The sequence below is a fragment of the Siphateles boraxobius genome, unplaced genomic scaffold, assembly GCF_051911475.1.
Source record: "Siphateles boraxobius isolate OS27281-9 unplaced genomic scaffold, OSU_SipBor_1 18, whole genome shotgun sequence".
In the NCBI taxonomy this organism is placed as follows: Eukaryota; Metazoa; Chordata; class Actinopteri; order Cypriniformes; family Leuciscidae; genus Siphateles; species Siphateles boraxobius.
In genome coordinates, this window is record NW_027508788.1 from 8,143,931 (window position 1) to 8,162,089 (window position 18,159).

An 18,159-nucleotide genomic window follows, 5' to 3' on the forward strand; every position below is an offset into this window, starting at 1 on the left:
GACTCAATCTCACTGATGTCATGAGCATCAGCCAATCACAGCAAGGCATGAGTTGAGGTCACCAGGTAAATACGTGATTTTTGCTGTCAGCTAAACATAAACATGCAGCTACATCTCCGATATAAACATGCTGTACTCACCTCCAACTCTCTCTGTAGCACAGACCTGCTCTTCGCGTAAGCAGATCCACTCTTTCGCCCATACCCTCTTATTTTTTCTTTTTTTGCGTTTTTCTCAGAGCAAATGATCGTGCAAACAGTTTGCAGCACTAGTTTCTGTCTGACGTCCATATTCGCGTGTTGTGTTGTTCTTCGCTGTGTATTGGCGCGCGTGCTGTTTCGCGTCAAAATAGACATTAGACAGATTTGTAGACAAGATAGAATCGTTGGGTGACAGAGTTGTTGTCAACTCGTGTAGTGCGTTACCTCCTGTTGCGGATCAAAAACGCTGTGTCGTGTGGTGTGAACAGCTCAACAACTTGAACACTCCTGATTTCTCAGACAGCAAGTCATGTAGTGTGAACCGTACAGTTCAGCCCGACGTTTTAAAATCATGTAGTGTGAACTAGGCTTTAGGAAACATTATAAAATAATAATAAAAAAATGCAGTTCATGACCCCTTTAAATGTATTCACATAACATGAGTGTTATGTAAGAAGCTGTTCTAGGACGTTGTCTAGGTCAGTGACTTGTGCTGAAGTTAAGAGGCACTTGATCAGTCAAATCTTGACTGATCTGAATAGCTCACTGCCCTGTAAGCTAGTTGATGGTTATTTACCGTTGTTATAAGGGCCAAGATGATGGTACATTTGGAGTCTTGCTTAAACTTAAATGCTTTTTTAAACTTTGTAATTGACCCTTTTATATATATATATATATATTGTGGCGAGCAGGACGAGGCCGAGGGCCGTGAGAGAATGGCGCGAGGCAGGTGTCGCTCATTAGTAATCAAGCCACCGGCCTCGCGCCATTCTCTCAAGGCCCTCGGCCTCGTCCTGCTCGTCCTGCTATCTATATATATATATATATATATATATATATATATGGCCGTTTAAACTGGGCGTTGTATGGATAAGTAGAATTGAAAATCTTACTAGTTATTCACATCAGCTTATTCCCACTTTCTTATGGCATTGGTGTTTCTGATACTTATGAAATCCACAGAACAGTATTTTCAACTTTGAGTCATGTAAGTGACAGGTTTGGATTTCACCATGTCCCAATCACATTATACTCTTTATTAAATAGTACTGTGAAAATGTTGTGAGTGTGACAGGCAGATCTAACAGCAAGGCTGATAAATTAGCCAAGATTTGGCCAACTGTGTCTGCTCTCTTTTGAATCAGTTACTAAATCTACCAGCAGCCTAGTCAATGGATAATGCACTATTTGATTTCAAATTCTGTGTGAAGTTTAAGTAAAACATTGCATAAAAATGTTTATGTGCAAATAGTATTAAGCTGATATGGCCAAAAAAGTAAGGCTTTTTTTTTAAAGTTAAAAAAGTTAAAGAACTTATTTCTGAATGACATGCCAAATCAGAAGTACACTACTGTTAAAAGTTTGTGGTCAGTTTTTCCAAATTTATTTGAAAGATATTTGTGCATTAAATTGAGTTAAAGTGTACGTAAAGTATTTCACATTGTTACAAAAAAATCAATTTCAATGCTCAATTCTAATGCTGTTATTTGTAACTTTCTATTAATCAAAGAATCATTTAAATAAAATATCACAGTTTCTACAAAAATATCAAGCAGCACATATGTTTTAAACATTGATAAGAAATGTTTATTGAGCAGCAAATCAGCATATGATTTTTGAAGGATCTTGTGACACTGAAGACTGGAGTAATGATGCTGAAAATTAGGAATAAATTACATTTTAAAATACTATTTATAGTAATAGAAAACAGTTCTCTTAAATTTCACAATATTAAAGTTCTCACTGTATTTTTGATCAAATAAATGCAGCTTTGGTGGGCCTGAGAGAACAATTTAAAAAAAAAATCTTACCAGCCCCACACCTGTGAGCAGTTTTATATATATATATATATATATATACACACCTGAATGTCATGTTAAATTAGAAGTGCAAACTGTCCAGAGCAGATCTGTGCCCATCTACAAGCCAGACAGTCTATGTACCAGCTCCCCTCCGTCAAAATACTGATTCTAACAGATGGGGAGAGAGGCAGGACAGAGAAAAAGAAGACGAAATAGAGGGAGGGCTGGAGGGGGAGGGTAAACAGAGGAAGGCCGGACAGAGTCTGACATCCTCGCACAGAAAAAGAGGAGCTAGTGAGGGAGGGAGCACGAGAACTAGACAGGGACATGCAGATCTCAGCGATGGAGAGCTTTACTCCGTAAGCAGTCGCCTGTGAACAGGTTGAACTGAGAAGAGGAATAATTAGCCCAACTCACAGCCAGAGAGAGGAGAGGAGGGGGCAGGATGCAGCTGCCTTGGTGACAGAGCAGTGTCTCTCTCTCTCCTGTCACTGTAGACGGATTGAAATCAGGATTTCCATATGGACAACATCAAGTGCATCTGAAGAGGCTTTGAACTTGCGCATAGGATCTGCTGTCAGTTCCAAGAATGGTGATAAAGAGGAGCTAGTTAGCAAACGAGTGGTAACGCTGTAGACGCTTTGCTGAGACAGGACTCTGAAGAAGTTGTCCGTAAGAACGATGGTGATTCCTAAACTTCTTGATGTTCTATTGATGAATAAACGTAGTGCAGAGGGCTAGAAACTCTAGTGCCAAAATGGGAGCCAAGCAATTCAAATGGTAAGACTGTCCCTGCATTTTTAGGATGATTTAAATGGAAAGTTTTACCTAAAAATGAAAATTCTGTCATCATATACGCAACACTGATGTCGTTCCAAAAACAGTATGACTTTTTCATCTGTGGAACATGATGAAATTTTGAGAATTGTCAGTGTTGTCAGTGTTCACCAAAACTTTCTTTTCCACAGCAGAAAGAGCCATACCGGTTTGGAGCAACATTTTGTGAATAAATTATGAAAATTTTTACTTTTGTGTTAACTATTCCTTTAAAAACACTTAAACAGTTGATAGTTTGCAGGCTTGCAAGTGTTTTTAGCAATTCACTTGTTTTCCTCTATAATGTATAGTTTGTATAGTCCAGTTTGATTCACATTGATTTTACTCACCAATTCACATTTTCTGATGCGGTCATAAAACCTTTTAATGCTTCTCAGTAAAAGGTTTACATTGACAGCGATTAGAAGCAAAAAAGCTACCAGAAGTCATTTATTTGAAGGAGAGTTGGCAGACTGAGGTGACATACACTACATAAACCACTGACGATGTAATAACATTGAGAAGGTTTTTATGCAAATTCTTAGCAAACACATGATCCACAGATACATACAGTGGCTTGCAGACCTTCAGCGGTTTAGTGGTTGTCAGTGAATGGACCTGCATTTTATTATCATGTGTGGCTGTGAATGACAGACTTTAGTGTGTCTGACCCAGTTTAACTTTCTACTATAGCTCACACACAAGATTTTGGATCAAGTCTCTATGTCAGTGCCACCTGTGCTGTGCTTTAAGAACAAATTTTGTGCCTTTGTCATCTTTCATATGCATACAACACAACACAATATGAACTAAATCCGACACTTTGAAGTGCCATGAATGCTGAAGCAGTTTGTTTTCCTTACAACAGTGCAAAGAATGCCGGATATGTCTGCTCAGACTCTTCTCCTCAAAACAGTCTCCCAAAAGTGAAATAATTCCCGAACTCTCACCCTGGCAGCAGAGAATTTCCGTTATGTTGACGTTGGCCTTTTTCTTTAAATAACACTGGCTCTTGTTTCCAATTACTAATGCTGAAACGTAAATATACTTAAATAAGCTTCCTGCAATTCTTCCAAATGACTTCTGGGTTTGTGATGGACTTCTGATGAGCTCTCATGAGAATCATCTAATGACCCTTCAGACTGACTGATCTCGTGTGGGAAGCAGAACATGTTTATTTGCATAGGACCACTTGTTGGTCATTTTTGCGCTTTGATATGTGAGTCCTGAGATCTAGAAATATTTATCAGTGTAGAAGATGTTTCGGGAGGATCACAGCGAGCTCTGTTAGAAAGATTACTGGGTTTTATGCTGGGACTGTGAAGCAAGACTGTATCATCAGGGCAGACTTCACCATGATGCAACGGTTCTGTATGTTCCCATTGCATTCAGTCAGCGGTTATATAAAACCAGTCAGTGAATGCTGCAGTAGCTTATGTAAATTGGAACACATTTTTTTTGTTTTTTTTTGTTTTCCATTTCAAATAGAATGGTGAGAATACTTTGCATAGAAAGAATCTCAGCGCAGGCTTGTGTTTCATCCAGAGAAAACACCCATAGTGGATCTTTATTTATAACTAGGAGATTGCTTTGTGGGTTCGCTTTGATTCCTCTCCAATGGTATCAGTCAGTCATTGCCTAGCTGTCGTTTTCCATCCATCTTTGCTATGAATAAAGGATGTTTCGACTACAGCAATTGCTGATGTTGTACACTTCAGGGCCATTTGAAATGCTTATAATAAAATGCTTGGTTGTGCAATGCTGAATGTGTTATATTACATTTCCTCTAGGCAGCCAGTTGAACCATACACTGAATCTAAGATTATTTATATTATTGTCTTGTTAGTGGTGCTTGCTAAGCTATTACTAATACATTTGAACACGTACCTAGCCTGAATATTAAATTATGTGTAAGCTGATCTGCTCTGCTATGGAGTAATACTTTGAATCTTGCTAAATGTACTGAGGAGAAATTTGTTGTAGGCGACTGGATGTGCAATATATATTAGTACCATATTTTTAAAGTTATCTGCGTTGCCCTGTACTAAACATGTAATTCTCATGCGCATTTCATCTGCTTTTACCTTAAGTTAATCTTTAAAAACACTAATGACTTTAGTCGGTAAGACTTAAGTGTGAGTAAGTAAGATTTATTAATGTTAATGTTACTCACCAAGGCTTCATTTATTTGATACTGTAAAAGCAGTAATATTGTGAAATGTTATTACAATTATTAGCTGCCAAGCAGCCATATCACCCTATAACCCAAGACTGGTTGCCTACTGAAGCTAAGCTGGGCTGAGCCTGGTTAGTACCTGGACGGGAGACCTCCTGAGAAAATCAGGTTGCTGCTGGAAGAGGTGTTAGTGCGGCCTATACTGTCAAAGAGCACCGTCCTTCGGATGAGACGTTAAACTAAGGTCCTGACTCTCTGTAGTCATTAAAAATCCCAGGATGTCCTCTGAAAAAAATTGTACTGGGAAAGAAAAATGGTACTGACCACAAACTTTTAAACAGTAGTGTACAATGGAAGGACTCAAATCTAAGGATCAGAATAACACCCAGACATTGTTCCTGGATTTGGGATACTTTTAAGATGTTGCCGCGGGTAAATTATTTATACACGGGTTGATTTTCACCCCCGTAAGTACGATTTCGGCGCTCCAACACCCCCAAAACATCCTCTAAACGTACAACTTCAGTAAAGATTTTTTTACTACATTTGATAGGCCATTGTGCTACTTTTGTTGCACAGACCTGGCAACCCTGCGCCCAGAACACCCTAGCAACCACACAGCAACTCACTAAAAAGGAATTCCCAGTAAGCGCGGGTCATAAGCTCACGTTGATTAAGTCCCTGCCCTTTGTACACACCGCCCGTCACTTATATCGATTGGGTGGTTATGTGAGGTCCTTGGATCGGCCCCGCCAGAGCTCCTCGATGGGTTCTGGTGGAGTGTCGAGAAGATGATCAAACTTGACCATCAAGAAATAGTAAAAGTCGTAACATCATCTACTTAACAATGCCCTGGCAACCACCCTAGAATTGCGCTTGCATTTTCTTCAGAAAATGTATAAATATATTTTTTTCCTCTTTAATAAGCCCTCTACTCCATTTTTGTACTTTGTTTTATGTTGGAGTAACTGTTTCATATAAATGCGCATTGTTTTTAGAGTGAGAGATTCAAAGATCAGTAAAAAACCCTTAATAAATAGTGAATGATTTTTTTCAGTCAAGTTGGATGAGTTTCAGTTAACTCAGTGTCCATTTATTAATTTTAATGTTTTTTTTTCTGGCAAACACAGCACAAAATGGAGAATAAAATTGTGGAGAAACTGAACTGAATAAGTGAGTGTCTTTAGTGTCTGTGTGGGTCACAATCAGAAGGGGGTTCTGGATTTGGTTTTGAAAGAGAACAGTCCCCTCCTTCCCCCTCCCCACAACGTGAGAAAAATAAAACAAAGAGAGTAATGTGGAGTGCGACGGGCTGTCTCTTTCAGGGTCTCTGCGGTCTGTAGCCTGGATCAGGACAATGAGAGCCAGCACAACATATACACTAAACAAAAAAACAACAAGCGCTCTGTTTCCTTCCAGAAGAAGCATTGTTGCTTTGTTAAGATGACAAAGCGGATCACCCTTGGTCCTTTGTCTTGATCCACCACACATAAGTAAAATAATTTGCAGAGCTCAAAAATGTTTGGAGATTTCCAGGCATGATATACTCTGGCTGTTGTTTGTTTTTTATTAAACTGCTGCACTAAATCCACAGAATGAATTTTGACTTGGGGATCCCCAGGCCTTAATCTGTCTGAAAATAAACATGAATTCTCCAAAGGTCACCCAGGCGGGATCCATTTGCTCTGTGTGGAATGTCAGTTACGTTTCACTGCAAACGAATTGAACCAATGAGGTGGATGGGATTTATTCCCTGATATAAATTCAGTATTGACTATGACAGCAAAGTCTTCACACTCTGTCTAATGTGAAGGTCATTTGTGTTAATGGGTGCAGGACTGTTCTTTCATTTTTGTGACTTTGCTTAGAGGAGAATTGATGTAGGAGAATTCAACTTGGCATGCATGAAGACAGCAGACAGAGAAAGAGTGAGGTTATTGGCACTGCAATCTTTTGCTGTCCCCTCACAGACAGGTCTGCCAGGACTACACTTGGATAACCCATCATGGGTTAAGATTAGATCCATGTCCTTCGCCCCAGGGCCTGAAAAACATTGTGGTGTCAAGCCTTCACTCCTCCACTCGTCTAATTCATTTGGAAAAACTAATACTGACACTCTATATTTATACATCTCACATTTTCCTACCATACACTCTTACAATGAAAGTGAAGATGATGAAGATCCTTTTTGAACTAAAGAAGGTTTTACAGTCTAGTGCCACAAACATCTTCTGGTTCTTTAGACCATCAATGTTTGGGTTTATAGAAGCCAATACGCTGATTAGAAACCTATAGTTTACCATTAAATGGTTTGTTCACACAAAAATTCCAATTCGGCCATCAATTAATCAGCCTCATTTCATTCCAAACCCATAAGACTGTTCATCTTTAAAACACAAATGAAGATATTTAAAAACATAAATAATTAAATAGAGATTTCTGAACCATTACAACACAACTTTGACACTACAAAAAAGTTCATAAAGATATAGTAAATTACATTGTGTATATGAAAAATGGAAGCTCAAACCAGCTGCTGGTTTGAACCAATGAGTTGTGTTTTTGAGTTTCCATTTACCATATGCGATGTGCTCTATGTATGTGCATTGATCATAAATCGGGATGGGTATTCGAGATCCGCTTCCATTTTAGAACTGGTTCCAAATTTGCAAGAATCGGTAAGAAACGTGCATTTCAATTACACTTATCGTTTTTGTGCGCATTTTATTGTGATTTTAGACCGTTCAAGTGCAAGAAGACTTGTGTAACAGTATATTGGATCTGTGCAGCTCTTAAAGTGACAGCAGCCTTATAGTCATGCTGTCTCTATAATAACGTTAATCAAAAAACAAAAGATAAAAAGATAAAATTAACTCGCTGTTCTTGACTGAATAACTTTTGTAACAATATATTTGTAATGTAGCCTATTGTATTCATAAACTACAGTGCTATTTTACATTTGATTACAAATTCTATTCCTGAATCTTTTAACATTCTATTCCTGAAAATCTTAAAACACTGTTTATTTCAGTCGTATCTTTGTTCAGTTGTATTAATTGGTGCAATTGCTAATTTGTTCATTTGTTCTTTTTTAATTACTCACATTTTTTCGTTTCTTTAATGCTTGAAATTTATATTAGTTAGGCTAGTTGTTTTTCTAGGTAGTTTTAAACCATAGGCAAAAGTTCCTTGTGTAAGTGTTCTTTAGCCTATTGATTTTTGTTCAAGGTATTCAGCTACAATGAAATGTTTTCCAATAAGACTAAATGTGAATGAAGGTTTTTTTTACCTTATTGGAATTGAAATTAGGAATCGATAAGAATCGGAATCGATGAGCGGAAGCGGAATCGTTAAAATTCAAACGATACCCAACCCTAATCCTAAAGTTCTGTCATGACAACTCTCGAGTGTTTGGCATGGTAATGGATATGACAATGTTGATATGTTTGATATTGGCGGAATAGATCTGTTATTGCTGTTGCTGTCTGTTATTGCTACTGCTGCAGTGCAAGTACAGGACTTACTACTGCCAATACATATACATGATACGCTGCTGTGTGAGCAAGTAAGATATGCTGCTGCTGTACAATATAGCATAGATGAATTACCCGTAGCAGATCTATACAGTCGGAGCTGGGGAAGGTGGAGGGTATCTGAAAGTGCTGCAACTGCTACAGCAATGCTGACCAAGTATTGTCTCTTCGGAAGATTAAACCACTCAATTCATATGGATTTCTTTTACAATGTATTTGAGCTGATACAGAAGTGCTGTATATAGCATAATTCAAACTGAAAGTGTTATAGCTTTCATGAATGCCAGACATTGGCTCATAAGCCTGTGCCTTTCAAACGGATTAACAGTGCATTATTGATAGGGTATCAGATCTAACAGAAGCTCAGATCCTGACAGACTTGGCTGTTCATATTTGCAAGGGGTCTCCATGGCAACTGTCTTTAAAAGGCACTTTCTTCCTTTGCTTCAGGACTGTTTATTTTTGTCTAGCTTTGCCTTTCTGGGAAACCAGATGCAGCACCTGATAAACATAAATTACAAAAGCATCTGTCTTTGTGATATTGTAACTCGCTTTTGGAACGACTCCATGGTGATTCTACAATTATTGGAATTGATTTAAAGGGATAGTTCAAATGGATAGTTCAAACTTGTCATTTTCTCAGCCTCATGTTGTCCCAAACCCCGTGAAGATTGTGTATACTGCAGTTTATCCAAAACAAGGCATAATGTTCTTCAGCCACACTTCTTTAGCAACAATTTTATGAATACTTTTCGGAGCTTGAAAGCCTGAGGTCACTGTAAATTTAGTGTGAACATTCTTCACAACGTCTTTTACATCTTATATAAAGTCACCTCAATAAAGTCATACAGATTTGGAACAACACGAGGGTAGGTAAATTATGACAGTATTTTTTTTCTGTATGAACTGTTCCGTTCATACAGGTGTTTTATATGGATTAGTAATTTACTAGATAATTAAGTAATTTATTAATAAAGCACATTTAAAATCTAAAGTTAGGTTGAGCCAGAAACAAATTTTAAATTAAATTAAATTATGACAGGAACCGGGTAAAATAATATATACAAAACAAGTAAATTAATAATAAAAAAATATATATATATATAAAATGGAAGAAATACAACCATATAATAAAAGGCATGTGTTAAGGGCCTTTCACACTGGACGCGATTTTGACGCACCAATAATTCGCGCAATGGTTTTATTTTTTTATCAGCTGTTTGTGTAATGAGTGCTTCCACACCGAACGCGAATGTGCTGAGGCGAAAAAACGACTTTTATTTTTTTCGCTTCGATGTCGATTTTTTTTACTTTTGCGGCGACAGAAAAGGCTTCAGCCAATCACATACAAGTAAACAAAGGTAAAGCTTGTTGACGCTTTGGCCGCTCTGACGTAGCAGCATTATGTGCGAGAGAAGAGAAGTCACAACATGAAATGTAAACTAAAAACAAGCAATACAATGAAACTAGAAACCTTTTATAATGACAGCATTTTTATATTGCCTATTCCGCATCTCAACGCACGCATACCCTATCATTTATGACATGACCTTTTTGCTTATAGGGATCAGTTACAAAAGAATGAGGCATGGGATAAAATAGCTGGGATAATTGGTGTCTCCGGTGAGTTGAAGTGCGTGCTGATGATTTATAATATTTTTGACTAGGAGGGAAATAATTGATTTGGAATATTTTCAACATTCATGGTTGTGTGTTTCATATTATTTTTGCATGCATGTATAGGCAACACACCAGAGCATGCGAGTAAAGCGGAGTGGGGTGATGCTTAAAAATAAGTTAAATAACTTAAACATACGTTTCATATGTATGTTTAAATAATATAATGTTATTTTTTTATTTTCATCTTTGTTGATTAGCTATATGAAAAGGGAACCGCATGAGATGAGTAAGATAGGATAAGATGCCCAATATATCGAAAACATTTGGAATGGGTCAGACATAATTTTGGCCACTTTTTAAGTTTTGTTTTGTAGAAAGCATTTCTTTAAAGTGAATTTCGTTTTGTATAAATTGTATGTACATTTTAATCAATGTTTCATCAACAAATTGCCTGGATTAATAAAAAGAAGAAAATATAGTAGACAATATAATTAGGACAGGGAGGCGCCGACACGTGAACTGGAGCGCGTCTCATAGCCTACCGAAAACTGACAGAAAACACTAGTTTATTAATAAACATTAAATAAAATGTTTAATGCATAATTCTTACTTTGGCCGGTTCTTTGTGGCAAAGTTTTAGCTCCTTTACAAGATTAGCATACTGCCCTTCAGACTCTCTGTTCTTTAAGATTGGGTGCACACAAAACCTTCTTTTCTGTCTTTTAAAGAAAATGAAAAGCTCGTCTTCACAGGATGATGATGATGAAGTGTCCATGTTTTCTCAGCTGTCGGCACGAAAGTTTTGGAATGTTGAAGCTCTGAAAGTCGCAAATTCGCGTCGCGGCTGATGTGAATGGTTTTGACGCGAACTATTCGCACGCGAACTATTTGCTTTTCCGTTTCGCTTTTTCGTTACGCGTCCGGTGTGAAAGGGCCTTTAGACAAAATTTGACATTGACTGTAAAGTTATGTTTGTTTGTTTGTTTATTGCCACAGCCTCAGTTCACAGAGTCCCACCCACAGTCCCAAAGACTCCATCAGCCTATCAGACGTGAAGGCAGGACTGTTAGACACCTTGTCAAGGGAGAAAACTATTAAAACAGGTATTGATCCATTTCAATCAATCATCTGGATGGTCTCGTCCACGCACAACAGTCTTGATCTATTCCTGTTTACCATTAGAGGACACAGTGAAATTGGCCCTGTGTGACCAGGCCATTGTCTCGGGGCATGATGATCTAGCTGGTGACTGCACCTGGGAGGACAAACTGTCTGAGCAACAGGAACAGCTGGAGAAGGAGATGCAGGAGGCACGGAAAATGGTGTCCAGCCTACAGGTGACAATAACATATATTATCACCTCATTTATGTTGTATTGCTTTTTGAGAGCTTGTGGCTTATAACAGGTGGTTTTGTAGGCTCTCCTTCTGCACGGTTCATTACCTGAGGATGAGCAGGAGGTGACGCTTAGTCTGGGTGAGGGAGTTGAAAACGCAGAGCAGCAACTGGTGCGTATCTTTATTTATGTCACAATAGTGTTTTACCCCAAATTGGCCTCTTTTTCATCCATATCCTTGATAATATGTGACTTGCTATGCCCCTCCCTCCCCCATCTCTCTCATTCTCTCCTGCTCTTTCACTAAGCTCTGTCAGGACAGATCATGTTACTCTCACGGTGAACTTTGCTTTGTTTGTGAGAGAGACACAGGTATCCGTTTCTCCCCTTCTCTCCTACGTTGTCCGTTTATTTCTTCCAGTTCTTCTCTGTTTTCTATTAGGTTGTCGTGTGTAATATGTAATATATTTGGTTTTGTTCTGAAGCAGCAAAAATCCTCTGTTTTTGTGCTACAGGTTGTAATACAAAGTCGTCTGGACCAGAGCATGGAGGAGAGTCAAGATCTAAAGGTGCGCATTATTCATATTATTATATTATTATATGCACATTTAATCTCTCTCTTTTTCTAATAACTGCATTAGCAACTGCATTAGTCTGCTTTTGTAATTAGCAACGGAGACTTGGGATTAGATGCATAAGAAATTAGTCCTACACACAAGAGCATTTTAAGGACAAAAACCTGACAAATGTCTTGAAATACAACATCTGCACAATGTATCCAGGTGTGGTAACCATAGTATAAGCAGAATAATTGACTTGTCTGTTCATTTTGTTTGAAAATAACGCTTTGTGTCGTGGCTGCATTACCATGTTTTCTAATAATTCAACTGACCAGTATCAATAGCATACTGTGTATATGTATGTGTGTGTGTGTATATATATATATATATATATATATATATATATATATATATATATATATATATAATTGTGTGTGTATGTTGTGTCTGAGTAATTATAATAGTAATATGAATCTGAATCGTTCTGCTGGAAACACACACTGTTATATATTACATTTGCATCTCTGGACTGTGTTTTAGCATATTTTTAAATATGATTTAAATTTGTTTGACTACTTCATGATGTAGTACTGATAATTTCATAATCACTGTGGTATTTTTCAGTTCGGTCTGACAGAATTAGCTATGTGGTTAGTTATTGATGTGCTGATCTTGTCCAGTCCTGATATTTTTAAAACTAGTCTATGATGTGAGGTTTTTTTTTTTTTTACATGCAGAGGGAGCTATTGAGGTTCAAACAGGAGGCTCGCAACCTGCAAGGAGTTAAAGTGAGTCTTACTCATCTCCAAACTCCACATGCCTATAAATAAGATCCTCAAGGTGATGATACATGGGACAACTTTTTGAGCAATGTTGCTGGGCAATGTTGCCGTCAACTAGGTGAGACACAGGGCCCACGACTGATCTAAAGTATCCAGATAGAAATTTGTTGCCCATTCTCAATGGGAAACTGCCCAAGCAACAATCGCTCGGCAACATTGCTCAAAAAGTTGCACTGTGTATCATCACCTTCACACTTAAAAGCATAAAACAGAGCAAGTTAGATATGTTGAGATTGATTAACCCTGTCCCGTGTCATCAGGATGCTCTTCAGCAGCGTATGGCTGTGCAGGAGTCCTCAGTCCTGCAGCTCAAACAGGAACTCCTGCGCACCAGTATGGCCAAAGATGAGCTGGCAGGACAAAATGTGAGTGCATCTGTCTTTATGCAATGCATATTAAATTATTTTCAGTTAAACCATATCTGAGACCGGTTTCAAGTATTATCTGTGTATATCTTCGCAGGCTGAGCAACAGAGGAAGCTAGAGGAGAGGAGCAGACTTCTCAGCGAATATAAGGCATGAAAAATATAATCATGTTTATTACAAAAATGTACCATAATATATGGTATCTATTCAAATTCTACTAATTCCACTGTTTTTGATTGTTTTTAATAAAATATATTGTTTTCTTGTTTTATTTGTGATGTATTGTGTAAATTCATCTGTTTAATGTTGTCACCTTAATTTAGATCCTCTGTTTTTTAGTTAAAGTTAACTAAAAAACAGTTAAAGTTAAACTCTGTTTAGTTTAGTTATCTGGTAGTTATACATTTAGAAAGATATTATCAAAAATTATGCTTTTTTTACCCCTCAAATATCTTCAGTCTTGTTACTACTTTTGATTAGTAACTTGTAGTGTAACCACTTTTTCAAAAGAGAAAACTGACTTTAAATTAAGAGTAGCTTCCTTCATATTAAAAGATGCTATTTCTAATCAAATGCTGATCATACAGCTTGCCTAATTAAACCACATATATAATGTATTTAAAAACTGTCTTTGTGCTGCACAGAAAGAGCTGGGCCAAAAAGATCGACTTCTGCAGCAGCAACAGCAGAAGCTGGATGAGGCACTGCGCAAGCTGACAGCCAGCAGCAGCCAGCAGGTACGGCATCAAACAGAGTCTGCAGACTGTGAAGGAGAACTGCATGATGGGAATGCAAATGCAAAATAGTTACTGCTTTCCTAACAGAGGCAGAGATGGATAAGATGGATAGTGTCATAATTTAACATCATAAACCTTTGACTCACACAGCTTTATCATTATCAGGGCTCGACAAAAAAGACATGTGCATGACCAGTGTGAGAAAGGTTTGGGCTAGTTGATGGAACCGACACAAAGTCAATTCAGTTTGCACATGCATAAGGCTTCTTTTAAGCAAACAAACACAAAAAGAGTGAGGGGTGTAACGGGGAACCTGTTCTTACCTCTAAAAACAGCTTGAGATGTTCTTGAAATCTGAGCTATTTTTTATTTGACTTTAAAGGTGTGAAACACGATGCAACAGCCCAAAGTTTTTGTTCCTGTGTGAATAGATTCCTCCTTATAGATAGTATGAGGACCAGGAAGTCATTTGTTTATGAATTTACGCATTTATGTCAATTAAAATGTACAGCTATTATTACAAATTAATGTTTCATTTTAAAAACTATATAAAAGTTTTACTTAAACCTAAATGTTTTTTCTACCTTTGTCTCATTCATAAAGTAATATCGATATGTAAAATATATAATTATTCAAAATATACAATGTCGAAAAATATATATATATACGAACATAAGTCTATTATGATTTTATTTGTAAATGTACAGTAAATGCTTTTGAAACTCAATTAAAATATTCTTGCTGAAAAATGGTAAAAAAAAATATGTTTTGCTATTAAAAATGTCCCTAGGATAAGTATCAGCTAGATTTTTTTGTCTAATTTATAAAGTAATATTACTGTGTAAAACAAATAATAAATATATAATAATTTATAATATATAATGAAAATACTTTCAATATTTTTCTAGTTGTACTATAAATGTAGGTTAAATGTACAGTAAATGATTTTGACACTTAAAATGAAGCAAAATTTTACCGAATTTGAAGTCACGGTTCGGTACGGGTTCGGTACAGCAGGGGGGATAAAACTAAACACAAAATTGCTTCTTTTTTTTATTAATATGTATTTTTTAACAAATGTGTTAATGTGTTTAAATAAAATCTATTATAATATCTAATGCTGTAAACTATATGCTATGGGGAGCCCTTAATTACACATTACTATAAAATTAAAGGTTACAATTAACAACAACAAAATTATTACATTTAGTTGCTATTTATTTTTAGATATAATAATCAACACTCAAAAAAAACATGTACTGTAAATTGCACATAAAATCTAATTATAAAGTTTATTTTATTTTATTTTTTGAAAGTATAATCATTTACACAGTGGCTGTCATACATTTTTTTCATGACAAATTTATTTAAACATACATTATTAAATAATCAAGACATTACTGACAGGTTAGGTAAATGTAATGAATAGGCTAATATAGTGCCTATACAAAATGCTTCTCTCTAGAGTTCATTTCTCTAGCGAACTAACCTGCTGACGACACAATGTGGAATCTGTCTTTCAACACTTGAAATACTGGTTGAGAGATGTAAAAGTATCGATCATAGTCTCTTTTTACTGGTTGAAAACAGCGTTGCAATGCCTTCTGGGTTGGAGTGTGGATCGCCTGTGACTGAATGTATTCGTCGTTCGACTGCATGCACTGAACCGTGGTGTCCGTACCTACATGTACCGTTACACTCCTATTGTAAAGTTTTCTTTTTTGCAAGTGAAAATGTCACCAGGGAACGTACCGGGATAAAAAAAATCCTTAACCCTTATGATTAACCTGTTTACCACATTATGTAGCAGAAGACTCCTGCACTTGTTTTTGTAAGACGATTGTGTCTGAAAGAGAATGTCTCTGTGTTTCTCAGGCTTGCCTGCAGAGGGAGCTGGAGCACAAGGAGAGTGTTCTCAAAGAGTTGATGAGCCATGAGACAGAGGTAACACACCTATACACAGGGCTGCCAACTCTCACGGATTGAGCGTGAGACTCACGCAATTGACCCAATTCTCACGCGCTCACGCCACACCCCCGATTTCTCACGCTGAAGTGTCAACCCGGTCGGTCAAATGACTGAAAGATGAGTTTATCTATATATCTACCTGTTGAGCCACTCGTGATCGACTAGTTGTACCGCAAATTAGTTAAAATATCCCGTAATCTATCTAGAGCGAGCGTGCATGCGAGACAGATATTGTGCTTCAAACCGTGCGCGCATGGCAGAAACGTAAGCGAGCGAGAGACCTTGCTGCTTGTGCAGACAGTACAACCCCCCAAGTTTGAGAAGTCTCCCGCCAAGCTAAACTCGAAAGTTGGCAGCTCTGTATACATAATAGACTGTGTTTTCCCCACAGCTGTTTGTTTTCACACATTGCAGAGTATTTTTAGTGCTTCCATTAATCATTAAAGATTCAAGTAAAGACTTGTCTTATCTTTCAGCTTCCTGGCTCGCAAAACAACGGCTACTCGCACCCACCACCGGTCACAACCTCAAAACCACACCATGGGGTAAATGAGCCTAAGGCCTTTTCTCAGTGATATATATATAATATCTATAGAGATCTATGTGATTGTGTCTCTTGTAGGCCGAGGAGCTGCAGTTGGTAAGAGATGCTCTGCGTAGTCTGAGGAACAGCTTTGGAGGTCACGACCCTCAGCATCACACTCTGGACACGCTCGAGCAAGGTGTGGCCAGCCTGATGGATCGCCTCTGTGACCTGGAAACACGCCACAAACAGGAGAGGAGGGTACGAGGAATGTTTGCTCATTCTCACACAGTGGGTTTTGCACCTGATTTACATTGCCCCAGAATTCTTTGTTCTGAAATCAATCTGTTCCTCTGTAGAGCCGAGGCAAATCTCCAGGACATAAAGCATCTCACTCTGATGGAGACTCCTGCCCTCCTGCTTCAAGTAAGAATGCATCCTAATCCCAAAACAGGAAATGTCAGGACTAAGAGGAACAATGTGAATTTGACCGTTTAGTCACTGGCTTATAAACCGCAATAAACTATTGTTCATGAGTCCTTATATATCAAAAGTCAGTGATCACAGATTAGGCATTAGAATTAATACAGTTACTTACATGTAGTGGCATTACTGTCGGGTCCATATCTTTCTGTAAAAGCCTGTGTTGAAGTGCGACGGGTTTACCAAAGAATCCACAGTGAAATGTACCGAACAAACTGCCACATTCATAATATTAGGATCCCTTGAAAGGTCATTTTATTTTTAGTCCAGTGATCCTGTTGTAGCAATTATTATATAACATGTGAATGAGCGGGACTAAAGAAGCAATGATGCAGAAGTAGACGTTGATTTGACAGTGGAGGCAGTCTTGTGCTGTTGAATTCATCTCTATTATGTAATAAAAACCGGGAAAATTACAAAAGAGTTGCTTTTTCAGCTTGGCAATTAAAAGCTGTTTTTGTACTAACGTGGACATTTGGAGTTCTGAAACTTACTGTATGTTTTTAAAGCACAATGTCAAAAATTTGCTTTCTCAATTCATGACCCCTTATTTGTACTCGGTTTCTCGGTAGGTATATTGCTGCATATTTAAAACACTACTGAAGTAAAGAATCTCCTCTGTTCACTTACAGAAATTGCTCATTCTCACAGCAGCCCTGCGCTGAACTCATCAGCGTGCACCAAAGTCCTGTACTTTACTGACCGCTCACTCACGCCATTCATGATCAACATCGCCAAGAGGTCAGTCAGAATCTTTGTTACACATATATTTGGCTTGAGTGGGTCTTTAGTCTTAAATCTCTATAATGCAGTATACTTATGTGCTATGAAACTTTTCATTGTCTTATGTCGGCAGGCTGGGGGAGGTCACCTTGCGAGACTTCAAGGATGCTGTAGACCGGGAAGGCAATTATCGGTACCATTTTAAAGCACTGGATCCAGAGTTTGGCACTGTGAAGGAAGAGGTAATGCCAAATAATCAATCAACAGGATGTTCTCTCTATATTCAAGCATCTAAATCAGTGGTTCTCAACATGGGGGCCACATGAGGACTTAAAATAATCTAATTAATACAAGTAGAATTAATACTATTCAAATATATGAATAATTTTAATATAAATTATGTAAACTGGAATTGTTCTTTTTCTTAATACATTATATATTATTAATAGAATTATAACAATATATAAGGAGATG

The 18,159-nt window shown here is 37.5% G+C and overlaps 1 protein-coding gene across 7 annotated transcripts in view; it reads left to right on the forward strand.

The window, feature by feature from the left end:
• Window positions 1-18,159, forward strand: part of dixdc1b (DIX domain containing 1b) — a 32,598-nt gene that overhangs the window by 10,988 nt on the left and 3,451 nt on the right. For all 7 annotated transcript variants that reach the window (XM_077233201.1, XM_077233197.1, XM_077233198.1 and 4 more), the window contains exons 6-19: window positions 11,144-11,250; window positions 11,330-11,484; window positions 11,566-11,655; window positions 11,999-12,052; window positions 12,781-12,831; window positions 13,146-13,250; window positions 13,348-13,401; window positions 13,896-13,988; window positions 15,864-15,932; window positions 16,433-16,501; window positions 16,579-16,740; window positions 16,839-16,905; window positions 17,595-17,703; window positions 17,819-17,927. In XM_077233201.1, coding sequence (XP_077089316.1) covers window positions 11,144-11,250; window positions 11,330-11,484; window positions 11,566-11,655; window positions 11,999-12,052; window positions 12,781-12,831; window positions 13,146-13,250; window positions 13,348-13,401; window positions 13,896-13,988; window positions 15,864-15,932; window positions 16,433-16,501; window positions 16,579-16,740; window positions 16,839-16,905; window positions 17,595-17,703; window positions 17,819-17,927 — 1,294 coding nt within the window. The remainder of the gene's footprint in view (window positions 1-11,143; window positions 11,251-11,329; window positions 11,485-11,565; window positions 11,656-11,998; window positions 12,053-12,780; window positions 12,832-13,145; window positions 13,251-13,347; window positions 13,402-13,895; window positions 13,989-15,863; window positions 15,933-16,432; window positions 16,502-16,578; window positions 16,741-16,838; window positions 16,906-17,594; window positions 17,704-17,818; window positions 17,928-18,159) is intronic.